This window comes from Callorhinchus milii, unplaced genomic scaffold, assembly GCF_018977255.1.
Source record: "Callorhinchus milii isolate IMCB2004 unplaced genomic scaffold, IMCB_Cmil_1.0 Scaffold8, whole genome shotgun sequence".
NCBI lineage: Eukaryota > Metazoa > Chordata > Chondrichthyes > Chimaeriformes > Callorhinchidae > Callorhinchus > Callorhinchus milii.
In genome coordinates, this window is record NW_024704749.1 from 18,804,547 (window position 1) to 18,818,656 (window position 14,110).

The window sequence follows — 14,110 nt, forward strand, 5'->3', positions numbered from 1 at the left end:
GGGTCATCGCGCAGCCGCACTGGGGCACCGCGCAACACGCCTTACGGCAGCTGTGCCGCGTCGTAAAGACGGCCGCGGGTTGGAGTTCCGGGGAAGCCGCTCCCGGGGGTCAGAGCGACGCGGAGTGCGGCGGTCACCACAACTGCAGTGTGTGAGTGAGTGTCACTACAGTGAGTGAGTGTCACTACAGCTATAGTGAGTGAGTGTCACTACAGCTATAGTGAGTGAGTGTCACTACAGATATAGTGAGTGTCACTACAGCTATAGTGAGTGAGTGTCACTACAGTGAGTGAGTGTCACAACAGCTATAGTGAGTGAGTGTCACTACAGCTACAGTGAGTGAGTGTCACTACAGCTATAGTGAGTGAGTGTCACTACAGATATAGTGAGTGTCACTACAGCTATAGTGAGTGAGTGTCACTACAGTGAGTGAGTGTCACTACAGCTATAGTGAGTGAGTGTCACTGCAGCTATCGTGAGTGAGTGAGTATTACTATAGTGAGTGAGTGTCACCACAGCTATAGTGAGTGAGTGTCACTACAGTGAGTGAGTGTCACTACAGCTATAGTGAGTGAGTGTCACTACAGTGAGTGAGTGTCACTACAGCTACAGTGAGTGAGTGTCACTACAGCTTTAGTGAGTGAGTGTCACTGCAGCTATAGTGAGTGAGTGTCACTATTTTTTTAAGGGAATGGGAATAGAGCCAGAGGAGAGGGACAGGTTGACGATGTTGTGATATGTGGGGCAAGGAGGTGGGAGAGGTACGACCTAAACCACTCAAGGACAGGGCCTTGAAGGTTCAGGTGGGAGGACAAGCGGTGGAGGAGGATAGAGTGGTCGACCGTATCGAATGCTGCCGATAGGTCGAGGAGGACGAGGAGGCAGAGGGAGCCCTGGTCACAGATGGTCAGGATGTCATTGGTGACCTTGACCTAGCGTCGCAGCTATCAAGCTACCGGCCCATCTCCAACCTCCCCTTCCTATCCAAGGTCCTGGAACGAGTTGTCGCCTCCCAGCTGCGCTCTTTCCTCTCCAACCATTCACTATTCGAACCCCTTCAATCGGGTTTCCGTGCTGCCCATAGCACAGAAACCGCCCTGGTCAAGGTGACCAATGACATCCTGACCATCTGTGACCAGGGCTCCCTCTGACTCCTCGTCCTCCTCGACCTATCGGCAGCATTCGATACGGTCGACCACACTATCCTCCTCCACCGCCTGTCCTCCCACCTAAACCTTCAAGGCCCTGTCCTTGAGTGGTTTAGGTCATACCTCTCCCACCGTCTTCACTTTGTCTCCACAAATGGTTTTTCCTCCGGCCCCTGCACTGTCTCGTGCGGTGTCCCTCAAGGCTCTGTCCTCGGTCCCCTCCTCTTCACCCTCTATATGCTCCCCCTGTGGTGACATCATCCGCAGACATGGGGTTAACTTCCACATGTATGCGGATGACACCTAACTGTACCTTTCCTCCTCTACTCTCAACTCCACGACCCCCGATGTCCTGACAGCTGCCTGTCCGACATCGAGTCCTGGACGAGAGATAACTTTCTCCAGTTCAACGTGCGCAAAACTGAGGCCCTCCTGATTGGCTCACGTCAGCGCCTCCGCACCTCAGGCGCTGACAGCATCAGCATCCAAGGCCACACTCTCCACCTCTCAAAGCCAGTCAGGAACCTCGGGGTTCTGTTCGACCCTGAGCTGTCCTTTCTTCCCCCATATCCGCGCCACAACTGGCACCGCCTTCCATCACCTCCGGAACATCGCCAGACTACGGCATTACCTCACCCCTCACGCTGCTGACACACTGGTCCACGCCTTTATCACCTTAAGGCTGGACTATGGGAACTCTCTCCTCGCCGGCCTTCCCGGCCCTCCCTCCACAAGCTGCAGGTCATTCAGAACTCTGCAGCTCGTGTACTGTCCCGCACCAGACACCGCGACCACATCACTCCCACCCTCGCCCTCGCTCGCCTCCACTGGCTCCCCATCCCCCAGAGGATCGAATTCAAGATCCTCACCCTCACCTACAAGGCCATTCACGGTGTCGCTCTCTCCGACCTACTATCCCCCTACCTACCCACCCGTACCCTCCGTTCCTCTGGCTCCAGTCTGCTCCACATCCCCCGCCCCAACCGCCCTACTATCGGTGGCCGGGCCTTCAGCCTCTCAGCCCCTAGGCTCTGGAACTCTATCCCCCAGTGCCTTCGCCGCCTCCTCCCTTTCCTCCTTCAAGGCCGGTCTCAAGACCTTTCTCTTTGACCGTGCCTTCAGCTCTCCTCTCGACTCTCTACCCCCTCCTCGCTCCCTCCCTTCCCTCCCCTCACCCTGACCATTTCCCCCTTGCTCGGGTCCTGACCCTACTGTACAGCGCCTTGGGACGTCCTCCCGACGTGAAAGGCGCTCAATAAATGGAATCTTGTTGTTGTTGTTGTCACTACAGTGAGTGAGTGTCACTACAGCTATAGTAAGTGAGTGTCACTACAGCCATAGTGAGTGAGTGTCACTTCAGCTCCAGTGAGTGAGTGTCACTACAGCTACAGTGAGTGAGTGTCACTACGGCTACGGTGAGTGAGTGTCACTACAGCTATAGTGAGTGAGTGTCACTACAGCTACAGTGAGTGAGTGTCACTACAGTGAGTGAGTGTCACTACAGCTATAGTGAGTGTCACTGCAGCTATAGTGAGTGAGTGTCACTACAGTGAGTGAGTATCACTACAGTGAGTGAGTGTCACTATAGTGAGTGAGTGTCACTACAGATATAGTGAGTGAGTGTCACTACAGCTATAGTGAGTGAGTGTCACTACAGCTATAGTGAGTGAGTGTCACTGCAGCTATAGTGAGTGAGTGTCACTACAGCTATAGTGAGTGAGTGTCACTACAGCTATAGTGAGTGAGTGTCACTGCAGCTATAGTGAGTGAGTGTCACTGCAGCTATAATGAGTGAGTGTCACCATAGATATAGTGAGTGAGTGTCACTGCTGCTATCGCATGTGTGTCACTACAGCTGCATGGTGTATCACTATAGCTACAGTGTGCGCATCACTATATTAAATCAACCCGGATGGAATATTTCTTTGAGGGTACAATATTTCAAGCTGATCGATCTGAGGAAAGAGAATCTCAATTTGCCCATCTCACTTCCTTGTCTTCATTTTGTCTTCTCTTTGCAGATGGCGGAGCGAAAGCTGCTGGTTCTTTATGGAAGCCAGACCGGCACAGCCCAGGATGTGGCTGAACGCATCGGCAGGGAAGGCAAGCGGAGGCATTTCACATGCAGAGTCACAGCGTTGGATCATTACACATTAGTGAGCACTGACAACGGGGGGTGGGGCTTTGAGGAGAAGTAACTGAGGTTGGAGGAAAGTGTCTTATGTGATGCATTAGATTTTTGATTCGCTCCTTGTGTGTCAGCCTGGCTCAGTTGGTAGCACCCTCGCGCCTGAGTCCAGATGGCTGTGGGTTCAAGCCCGACCTCGGGACTTTGAGCTCACAGTCCAGGCTGACACTGCAGTGCATTGCTTTGGGAGCGCTTTATTTTCAAAGCACCGTCCTTCAGATGAGATGTTAAACCAAGGTTCCGTCTGCCTGTCCAGGTGGACGTTAAATATCCCAAGGCACTTTTCGAAAAGAGAAGCAAGTTTCTCCTGGTGTCCTGGCCAACAATCCCCCAGATAAAAATTGGTCACTTGCTTCCCATGGGACATTGGTGTGTGCAATTTGACTGTTCGCCTACAAAATAAACAGTCACCACACTTTAAAGTAAACCCCATAAAGCGTTTTGAGACATCTTGACAGCACTATATCAAATGCACGAAATATCATTGTTGTTACCCATGGTTTTGTTCCTCTCACGTCTCCTCAGGCCGACCTGATCTATGAGCCCCTGGTCATGTTTGTGTGTTCCACCACCGGGCAGGGAGAATCTCCTGACAATATGAAGGTATGATCACACTGGCTTGCTCTCTCTGCTTCAGGATTTTAGTACTGCTTATTTTCTGGTAGAAACATACAAAAAACTGAGGGTTTTTGAACTGAACTGAATTGTTTCTGATGGAATTGTTGCTGGTCAGGGAATGTTTACAGAGTTGACCATTGACGTTTCTTGGTAGTTTGGTTTGGATACTCTTGAGCACGGCGATGGGTCTCTGCAAGGCTGAGCTGACCAAAAAATAGATAGGCTTTACTCCGGCTGGATAATCCTCCTGTCAGACAGTGCACAAACCTTACATAGACTTGTAGATTATATACGATATCACTTCTCTTCCCTTTTCTCTCATGTATGCGTGACATGTTCCAAACTAACATTTTTTTTACGTATCCAGCACTTCTGGAGGTTTTTCTTCCGACGAAACCTTCCTGCAAACTCTCTTTGTCTCGTGGACTCTGCTGTCCTGGGTCTCGGTGACTCCTCCTATCCCAAGTAAGTTTGTCAACGGTGTCTAGTCCATTAGGGAGTTTAAGTGTGTTCACATGGTCTGTTGTAATCCCTAGTAGATGTTGTTGTTAGTGTGTGAATGCTCAGTAACACCGAGACAGGTGTGGACAGCTGTAGTTCTTAAACTTACAGAAAACAAACTTTGAAAGTTTGCTAGATGCTCTGAAATGCAAAGCAAATAGAATAAATCTAGACGCAGGTGGAATTTGTATTGAAATATCGTAGCTATTAAAAGTATAATAGGATTTTAAAATCTTGAGTCACTGTTGAATGTGGCTGAGATTCTTTTGTGAGTTTTAAGAACCATTTTCAAACTTTCCTTCAATAAAAGGTTTAACTTTATCGCAAAGAAACTGAGGAAACGTCTGGTCCAGTTGGGATCCAATCCTCTGATGACCCTGGGATTAGGCGATGACCAGCATGAGCTGGGGTAAGATTCTTCTCTGTGAGCGCCTGTGATTGAACTGCATATGATTTTCGGGGTAATAATTCCTTTAAGAAAGAATTTGGTCACTCAATCCATGACTGTCTGTAAGACACTGCTGTGCACAATTGCCTGCTGTATTTCGCCCACAAAATACACAGTCAATCCATTTTACAATCTATTCTGTGAAGCGCTTTGAGACGTCTCAATGACGTGATAAGGAGTTAGATCAAATGCAAGGATTATTATTGTTAATATAATGGCAAATTGAGCATGTACGACAGACTCTGGACTGAAATGTATTCTACAGCTCTGACTCACTGCTGACAATGGACTCAATATGTGAGTTTTTTTTAAATTTGATTCCTTAATATGGGATCAGTTTAGAATTCCATCCGCCTGGAGGTAGATTAGAACCTTAGAAATATACAGCACAGGAGAAAGCCACCTATGGTGACTCTCTGAAAATAATGTTCATTTAGATCCATTTTCCTGCATTTTTCCCTGCGACAGATGCAGAAAAGGTGTTAAATTTGAGTCATCTCGCCTCCAGCATTCTGTTTTAAAAGAACTAGATTTTCATCTGTTGTATTTTATGCTCTGTGAGAAAGAATTTTTTCCTAAAAATAATTGTGTTTGTCTGTTCCCTGCCCCACCTTCACCCCGTTCTCCACAGACCAGATGCTGTGATTGATCCCTGGCTGACTGAATTTTGGGCAAAGGCCTTAAAACTCTATCCACTGCCTCAGGGAGTGAATGAGCTCAGCGATGATGTCTTGTGAGTAGAATGAAAACACAAAAGCTGCCGGAGGGAGAGAGAGAGAAAGACACACACACCTCACCTTGTTGGTTTCACTAACTCAAAGGCCCATTAGGGCTGTAAGTAAGGAAACAACAACAACAAGATTTCATTTATAGACCGCCTTTCACAAACGGAGAGAGACAGGGTCCCAGCACTGCTCAGTCTAGGTTTGCTACTTGAGACTTGGTTGCTGGCTGCTGTTAGAGGTGGGATGGACAGATAAAGATCCACGTGCTTGACCCGTGGCAACTGGATTCTGACCTCCCAGTGTGCAAGATGTCCTGGTTCCCTCTTACATCAAATTTTATTGAGATGAACTGGGAGAAGAGGAAAAATTATCAACATCTCTGAATAAACATGAAATTAGTTCATTTGATTTTTTGGGGGACTCTGATGCATTGAGATTATTTAGTGGTGTTCGGGGATTTGAACACGTATTGTCCAGGCTGACACTCCCAATACAGTACTGTCAGTGTGTATATTTTATGTGTTTGTGGATGTAATTCTGTTTATTTATTCCCTTCACAGATTGCCATCAAAATACAGCTTTCAGTTTCAGGATGAAACGAACATCGACGTCCCTGTGCAAGCGTTGGATATGAACGGGAGAAACGGAAAGCCTCCATCACAGGTTCAACCATTCCACGCCAGGGTTCTTTCCAATCGGAGGGTCACTGACCCTTCGCACTTCCAGGATGTACGGCTCATGAAGTTTGACATCGCCGGCTCTGGCATTGAGTAAGCCGCACTTGAGTTTACCAAACGTAGCAAATTAAATTCTGAAATTGCGGTTATCGTGTGATGTTCGGCCTTCCCATTCGATAATGGAGCAGGGGTGCTGTGTCAAATGTAAGAATTATTATTTTATTTCCTTTCCTGTCCTCAATCTGCAGATACTCAGCAGGAGATGTGGTGATGATCGAACCTCGAAACTCACTGGAGAGTGTGCAGCAGTTCTGTCAGCTGCTGCGACTCGACCCGCACAGCATGTTTTTCCTGAAACCCAATGATTCAGGTTGGAACCCTTTCCCCTTGTCCACTCTAGTGATGCTGAAAGCGGATCTCGAGTTTTATCTACAGAGCGAAGCATTCAACCAAGAAACTCCTATTTTAAACAACGTCAGAACTAACCAAATAATCGTAATATTTATGATCCTTGCATTTGGCATAGAGCCTTAACACTTCCATCAAGATGTCTCACAGCGCTTAATAGGATTTTACTGTGAAGTGAAGTGACTGTGTATTTATGGCAGTTAATTTGTGCACAGCAACATCCCACAAACCAAACAGCTTGAAGTGATTGAGCAATTTTATTTGGGGGATTGCTGGCCAGGACACACACAGAGAAACTCAATGGACGTTGATACTTACACTGTATAAATACAATACAGTTTACATTTATATGCGCTTTTCACCTCAGGAGGAAGACCCAAAAATGCGTAAATGGGTTCACGTGGCCACTGCACATGTTACTGTGGAGGTATTTGGAACAGGATGGTTGTTCTGATGAGATCTTAATAAAATGGATCAGGCTTGTTTGGTGTAATGGAGCTTTCTTCTTCCTACAATAATTTTGTAAATTGCCAAATTTTTCTCCTGGTTAATGCTGTACAGGTGCAGTGGCTGACATTCACACTGATATTTCTCCTTTTTAGCTACGCCGCTTCCTGCTCGATTGCCGCAGCCGTGTACTGTCCAGTATATGGTGGAACGTCACCTGGATATTAATGGCGTCCCACGCCGCTCGTTCTTCGAGCTCTTGTCACACTTTTCCGTGGATGAGATGGAGCAAGAGAAACTGAAAGAATTCAGCTCAGCCAAAGGCCAGGAGGAATTGTACAGCTACTGTAACAGGCCTCGCAGAACCACATTGGAGGTAGGAACATAGATATTGCTGGACGAAAACTTATCTAGGTCCATCTAGTCCGCCTTCTGCCATCCTGGTAGTCACCGTGCTACAGTAATGGAGGTGTTGATAGCAATTAATTCTGTATGGATTAGTCGACCTCACAGTGGAAATCTTTGGGAACCTTAGATCCAAAGTTGCCTAGATTCAGGCCATACTATGCTTACTATATGTTACAGTAATAATCCTTGCATTTGATATAGCGCCATATCACATCTTCGAGACGTCTCAAAGACGCTACCCCGCTTGAAGGGCACTATATAAATGCAAGTTTTACATAGAATTATATAGAATATACAGCAGAGAAACACTCCATTCAGCCCGACTGATCTAGGCCGGTGTTCATGTTCCACATGAGCCTCCTGCTGCCCTTCCTCAAATGAGCCTATCAGCACAACCTTCAATTCCTTTCTCCCTCATGTACTTATCTAGCTTCCCCGTAAATGCATCTATGCTATTCGCCTCAACTACTCCTTGTGGTAACAAGTTCCACATTCCCACCATTCTCTGGGTAAAGAAGTTTCTTCGGATTTCCGTATTTCATTTATTGGTGACTGTTTATATTTATGGCCCCTCGTTTTGGTCTCCCCCACAAGAGGAAACATATTCTCTACGTCTACCCTATCAAAACCTTTCATAATTTGAAAGACCTCTATTAGGTCACCTGTCACCCTTCTCTTTTTAAGAGAAAAGAGTTCAAGCTTGTTCAGCCTTTCCTGATAGGTATAACCTTCCAGTTCTGGTATCATCCTTGTAAATCTCTTTTGCAGCTTCTCCAGTGCCTCTATATCCATTTTATAAGTTGTTGTTCACAGAATAAACTGCCAAGTGAATTGACTGTATATTTTGTGGGCGAAACACGGTTGCCAATTGCGCACCACAGTGTCCCACAAACAGTCATGGATTGAATGATCACATTTTTATTATTTATTTAAATTTGTCTCAAATTACTCATATACTGTATCCCAAAATACTATTTTCTAAAAGAAATTCAAATAATGAATTCAAATCATTTCTTTCCAAGACTAGATGTGGGCAATTGTGGATTTCCTTTCCTTTTAGAGATCTTGAATTCTACTCCGTTCTGACCTTCTCGTTCCAGGTTTTATTTGACTTTCCTCACACCACTGCCATCATTCCACATGACTATCTCCTAGACCTCATTCCCGAAATGCGACCACGTGCATTCTCCATAGCCTCCTCCCAGCAGGTAAATCCAAACCCCTGAGTGTCCAGCATCCTGGGACGTGTTTCCGACATGAAGGGCACTATACAAGTATCATTTGTGTTGTTGTAAGCCTTCCATCTGAGACACAGGAGCTCCAATAGCTCTGTATGGTGTGAGTAACTGAGAATGCAATTTATCGTTGTTTACAAGTGGTAATATTTTGGAAACACAGTAATGGAACTCTTTAATCTTTTACATAATTATGACACTTAATAATAATAATAATGCTTGCACTTGATATAGCGCCTTATCACATCTTCCAAGACGTCTCAAAGCGCTTCACTTGTGGCAACTTCTTAAGTTTTCTTCTTAGAACTGCAGAAAACCAACCACAAAGTTAAGACTGAAGCAAGTCAACAATTTGCTGAATTCTGGCTACTCTAAAATGCTGGAGTTTTACACTTTGGTTTACTAACAGAATGGAGAGTCAACAATCACTTAAGTATCATTAGCAGCCCAGGGCCAGTTACCATTACCAGCAGGATTAAAGAGCTTTGAACTCCAGGCTCTCAGGGCAGCCAGCTGCCATCACCAGGACTGTAGACCTCGTAGGAATGTGGAAGGCAATGGGGAATTGGGGTCTTTGTTAATCTTCGGCAACTTTACAGGTGTAGGATGCACCCTTGTATAGCAACATAGGAAGCGAGGTTCTCTCTCCCGGTGTCCTAGCCAACAATCTCCCAAATAAAATTGGTCACTCACTTCATGGCTGTTTGTGGGACACTGCTATGCACAGCTGGCTGCCAACTTTCGCCCTCAAAATACACAGTCGGTCCACTCTTCGGTATATCCTGTGAAGCGCTTTGAGACATTTCGATGACATGATAAGGCACAAAATCACTTGCAAGGATTATTATTATTACATATATATATGACCTGTGATATTTTGCTGTACATCCACCGTTGTACATAAGCAACCATTGTGGATCAAGTGCAAGGATTATTTACGGGTATTTATTCATTTTTGTGGAAAATAATAAAATGAGTCATTTCTACATTACCACGAGTTCCCTGTTGTTGCGTTTACAGGCACATCCTGATCAGCTCCACATCCTGATGGCTGTCGTGCAGTACAAAACCATGCTGAAGAAGCCGCGGAATGGACTTTGTTCCAACTGGCTGGCCTCCCTAGATCCCCAGCAAGGTCAGTCTCAGCCGAGTCTGGGACTTCCTCCCACACAAAAGGCGCTATACAAATGTCATTTGTTGTTGGCTCGTCGACAGGACTTGGAAGGTTTCGCCCACAAAATATACAGTCAATTCAAGTTAAAGTATATTCTGTTGAACAACGTGACCAGGCCCTGGGTCAAAAATAATGTATCATTAAATTGTAATGCAGTTTGTATTCTGCAACGTCCCACGAGCTAGGACAAATTGGCAATCGTACACAGCTGAATAAAGAAGGGAACCTTGTCCTCTGTTCCACCTACAGGTGAGGTGAGAGTGCCATTATGGACAAAGAAGGGTGGACTGCGGTTTCCTACAGACGCAAAAACACCGGCTATAATGGTCGGACCCGGCACAGGGGTGGCCCCATTCCGAGCAGCAATACAGGAACGTGTCGCTGAGGGGAAGCAAGGTAGGTTAGAGGTTCCTGACGCTGAACACAATGTGTTAATGTCTGAGGTTCTTCAGCACTGGTTGCATCAAGAGTCACTCAGTAACTCTAACTGAACTGCAGCACAGGCAAAACTCACTGAGGATTGTCTTAACAATAGATGTCAGCTAAGCTCGGTGGGTAGAATTATTGCTTCTGAGACAGAAAATGATTGATTTACTGTTTGATGCCGCTTGCTAAAGTTCAGAATGAGCATCGCTGGTGGCTTGCCTCACAGTAGAGAGTCCTTACCCCACCATTGGCAGCTTTTCTGACCCCACCCTCTGGAACTCCATCCCACAGTCCCTCTGCCTCGTCCCCTCCCTTGCCTCCTTCAAGACCTGTCTCAAGACCCTCCTCTTCGATCGTGCCTTCAGTCACTTCTCCTACCAAGTACTACCCTCCACCCTCCTGATCCCAACCACCGGTGCCTTGGGAAGTCCTCCTGACCTGAAAGGCGCTATTACAAATGTAATCAATTGTTGCTGGGACTGACTCTATTTTCTCTTATTAGACAATTGCCTGTTTTTTGGCAGCCGTGGAAAGTCCAAGGATTTCTTTTGCCAAGCAGAATGGGAAGAGCTGACTCAGAAAGGCTGCCTGACTTTATTCACAGCCTTTTCCCGAGACCAGGTGAGGTATTGCATGACTTGGGATGAGGGGAGAGAGGCCTGTGGAGCAGACTTGCATCGTGACCAGCCTGGAGATGCTGAGCACACACACGACCTTAAATGTGCAGCTTTATCAAGAGCAGATGATATCCAGAAGGATTTCTGAGCAGTATTACGGATTAAAATTTAAAGCGCCTTTTAATTGTGGAAAAAAAATAATAAATCTTGGACACAGATGCTTCCTGCATTCGCATGAGGCATTTTAGCCGTGCATTCCTCAACCGTGTAAATGTACAGGATTTCAAGTTGTTTTAAAACCATGCAGAAAATTACGAGTGTTTGCCAGTGTGCTGTCTCTTCCACGAACAGCTTTGAGAGTGTTAATCCCCAGAACCAGAGATATTTACAGCACAGGAAGAGGCCATTCAATCCATCGTGCCTGTGTTTACAAATGTCCTTAGGACAAATGACCTAAGAGCGTGTTTAATACCATGTGTTTTTCTCATTAAAGTAATGGCAGCTCGGTGTGGTTTTACTGTAGGAGAATAAAATCTACGTTCAGCATCGGATAAAGGAGAATGGACCTCTCCTTTGGGACTTACTTCACAACAAATGTGCCTTCTTCTACATCGCAGGGTAAGTAAGCCCTCACACAAGAGACTCTTACAAAAATAGCAATTATCAAGGGGAAAGACGCAAAAGTGGATTAGTAACTGGTTGAGCTAAGAAAGCAGAGGGTGAGTTGAAATGGGGGAGAGGGTGTTGAGTTCCACCTCCAGGTCTGAGCTGAGATTCCTGAGCCAGTCACCAGAAAGAGTTGTTAAGGTCAGAAAACTGGATTCAGTTAGGAAACAGCTGGAAACTGTCAGGAAAACTGTAGGCTTGGTTTACTGGTAGGATGAAGTCATCCACATACCTGTTGTGTGAGATATCTGTTGCATTGGGATCACCAGGCTCATTGTATTGGAAAGATGAGATCGAGTTTAAGCTATTTGCAGTCTAAAGCTTGTGACGGCACAAATCAAGTCACTTTTAATAACAATAATCTTTGCATTTGATACACGGCCTTTCACTTTGGGATGACGTCTCAAAGCACTTTGCAGGATTTAATCTAACGTGTAGCGTCCAACACACAACCAAGAAGTGAATGACGAATTTTATCTGGGGAATTGTTTGGCAGTACACCAGGAGAGAGAAACTCCCTTCTCTAATCAAATATTGCTATGGGATCTTTAACATCCACTCGAACAGGATCTCAGTTTAAGGTCTCATCTGAAGGATGGTACATCTGACAATGCAGCAGCTTTTAGAGTGTTAGCCCAGACTATATGAGTTTCTTGTCTTGACATGAGGCTTGAACCCCCAGGCTTTTGACTCGGAGGCGAGTGTGCTACCAACTGAGCCAAGTTTAAAATAGATCAGAATAGGAGGAAGGATGAAAGCAAAGTGCAGCTGAAATTGTGAGCGACCTAGAAAGAGGCTGCTGGGGACGTTGGATAGAGAGAAGCCAGCAGAATCTAACCACTCGTGTGCTTGACCACACTTAGTTCACTCTGTGTCTGCCGCAGGAATGCCAAGATGATGCCAACACAGGTCATGGATTCCTTAAAATCGATCTTCCAGTCAGAGGGAGGCCTTGCCGTCACTGAAGCCGAACAGCTTTTACGGGATCTGGAGCGAGCCGGTCGATTCCAGACAGAAACCTGGTCCTGATCCTCCTGACAACTGACACCTTGGTGCTGAGGACCAGACTGCTTGCACTGCGATACAAACACAAATTGTATTTACATAGCGCCTTTCATGTCGGAAGGATGTCCCAGCACCGTCTGCTTACACTGTGGTACCCACTTATGCAGTACAGTTCAAATGCAAGTTGTATGTGGTCTGCTTACACTGTGATACAGACTCATAGATCACTTTAAAAAAATGCTGCTGAACTGGAGAGTCAGAGCTCCATTGGTGTTCACCCATCAGGTGCTCTCTGTTCAAAATGTAACTGGTCGAGACGTGATATAATTTACAATGGAGCCAAAAATTTCCATCTGAAATGCCAATTATTAATCGCCAAAACCGCGGACGGTATCGAACATTGCTGTTTCATCAAATAAAATACTTGGGAGGAAATTAGCGTCGGTTTGCCAAGTAACTGGTACTGTATTTGTCTCGTGTTTCGGGGAAATCGTTGGACATCCGTAAAGGAAAAAAAAAGGAGAGATGTTGAATTTTCTAACGTCGCTAGGTGGCGATAGTGTTGCAGTCTCTTTTGTTCAAAGTTGCTCCCTGTTCAGGGTGACATTTTACTCGTTGCACATACGGTTGGACCCTCGTCTAACATGGTGGTTGGGTCTATAAAATCAGCCTCTGTCTGGTAACAGGCCGGTTTCCGAGATGTCCCACAAAGTGAAGGACAATTTTATTTTTGACCGGGGCACTGGGAGTAAATCTCTTCACTTTTCAAATAGCACCGTAGGCGCTATAACATCCACCTGAACAGGCAGATGGGACCTCACTTTAACGTCTCATCTGAAAGACAGACAGTATCCAAATACTCGACAACCCGCTGCTTGTCCAGCTAAGACCCCATCCTACCCAGGGTTAACAGGAGCTGAGTGGGAAGACTCTTTATTTCCCCTGAATATTACAGGGCCTGTACGTGGTGTTATTCCTACGGTAGTTAAACCTAACCTAGTTATTTATCCGCATGTATTTCCTGCTAGGGTTTTTCCCACAAATTTTGACAATTATTTCTTTCTTTCAATGTATTTCCTGGTATTCATTTTCTGGATCTGCTGGATTATTTGCCAAGTATTTATTTTCCCCGATTCGCTAACTACACAGCAAATCCTTCTTTCACACCATCCACACTATCCACTCTGTTGAGACCCGTAACAAATTCCATTCTTTCCGTCCTAATCATTTCTCCATTCTGCTTGGTATAAAACATGTAGTCACTCAATACACGATTGTTTGTGGAACACTGTTGTGCGCAATTGGCTGCCGTGTTTCAGCCACAAAATCCACACGCCCGGGGTAATAATCTCCCTTCAAAAAATAATAATAGTAATAATTTGGGCAGACTGTTTGTATGACACTTCTGTGCTGCCGCGA

At 45.8% G+C, this 14,110-nt stretch overlaps 1 protein-coding gene across 4 annotated transcripts; it reads left to right on the forward strand.

Moving 5' to 3' along the window:
* Positions 1–65: 65 nt before the first annotated feature.
* ndor1 (NADPH dependent diflavin oxidoreductase 1) lies at positions 66–13,126 on the forward strand. Of its 4 annotated transcripts, none has more exons than XM_042337777.1 (15): positions 66–155; positions 3,170–3,304; positions 3,862–3,939; positions 4,322–4,419; positions 4,766–4,864; positions 5,535–5,636; positions 6,189–6,398; positions 6,554–6,675; positions 7,316–7,536; positions 8,669–8,776; positions 9,824–9,938; positions 10,227–10,373; positions 10,906–11,024; positions 11,544–11,638; positions 12,571–13,126. In XM_042337777.1, exons 2-15 carry the CDS (start codon positions 3,170–3,172, stop codon positions 12,713–12,715), a joined length of 1,794 nt encoding a protein of 597 aa, XP_042193711.1. In that variant the 5' UTR covers positions 66–155; the 3' UTR covers positions 12,716–13,126. The 4 variants fall into 4 exon arrangements, with proteins under 4 accessions (XP_042193711.1, XP_042193712.1, XP_042193714.1 ...); XM_042337778.1 differs by having other exon boundaries at positions 66–151; XM_042337780.1 differs by having other exon boundaries at positions 142–170.
* Positions 13,127–14,110: the final 984 nt, after the last annotated feature.

Bases quoted from the DNA above. Each gene is read 5' to 3' on its own strand.
- ndor1 (XM_042337777.1), top strand. From the start codon at position 3,170: ATGGCGGAGCGAAAGCTGCTGGTTCTTTATGGAAGCCAGACCGGCACA. The intron at 7,537-8,668 runs GTAGGAACATAG...TTCTCGTTCCAG, and splicing joins CTCGCAGAACCACATTGGAG to GTTTTATTTGACTTTCCTCA. The intron at 10,374-10,905 runs GTAGGTTAGAGG...TTCTCTTATTAG, and splicing joins TGTCGCTGAGGGGAAGCAAG to ACAATTGCCTGTTTTTTGGC.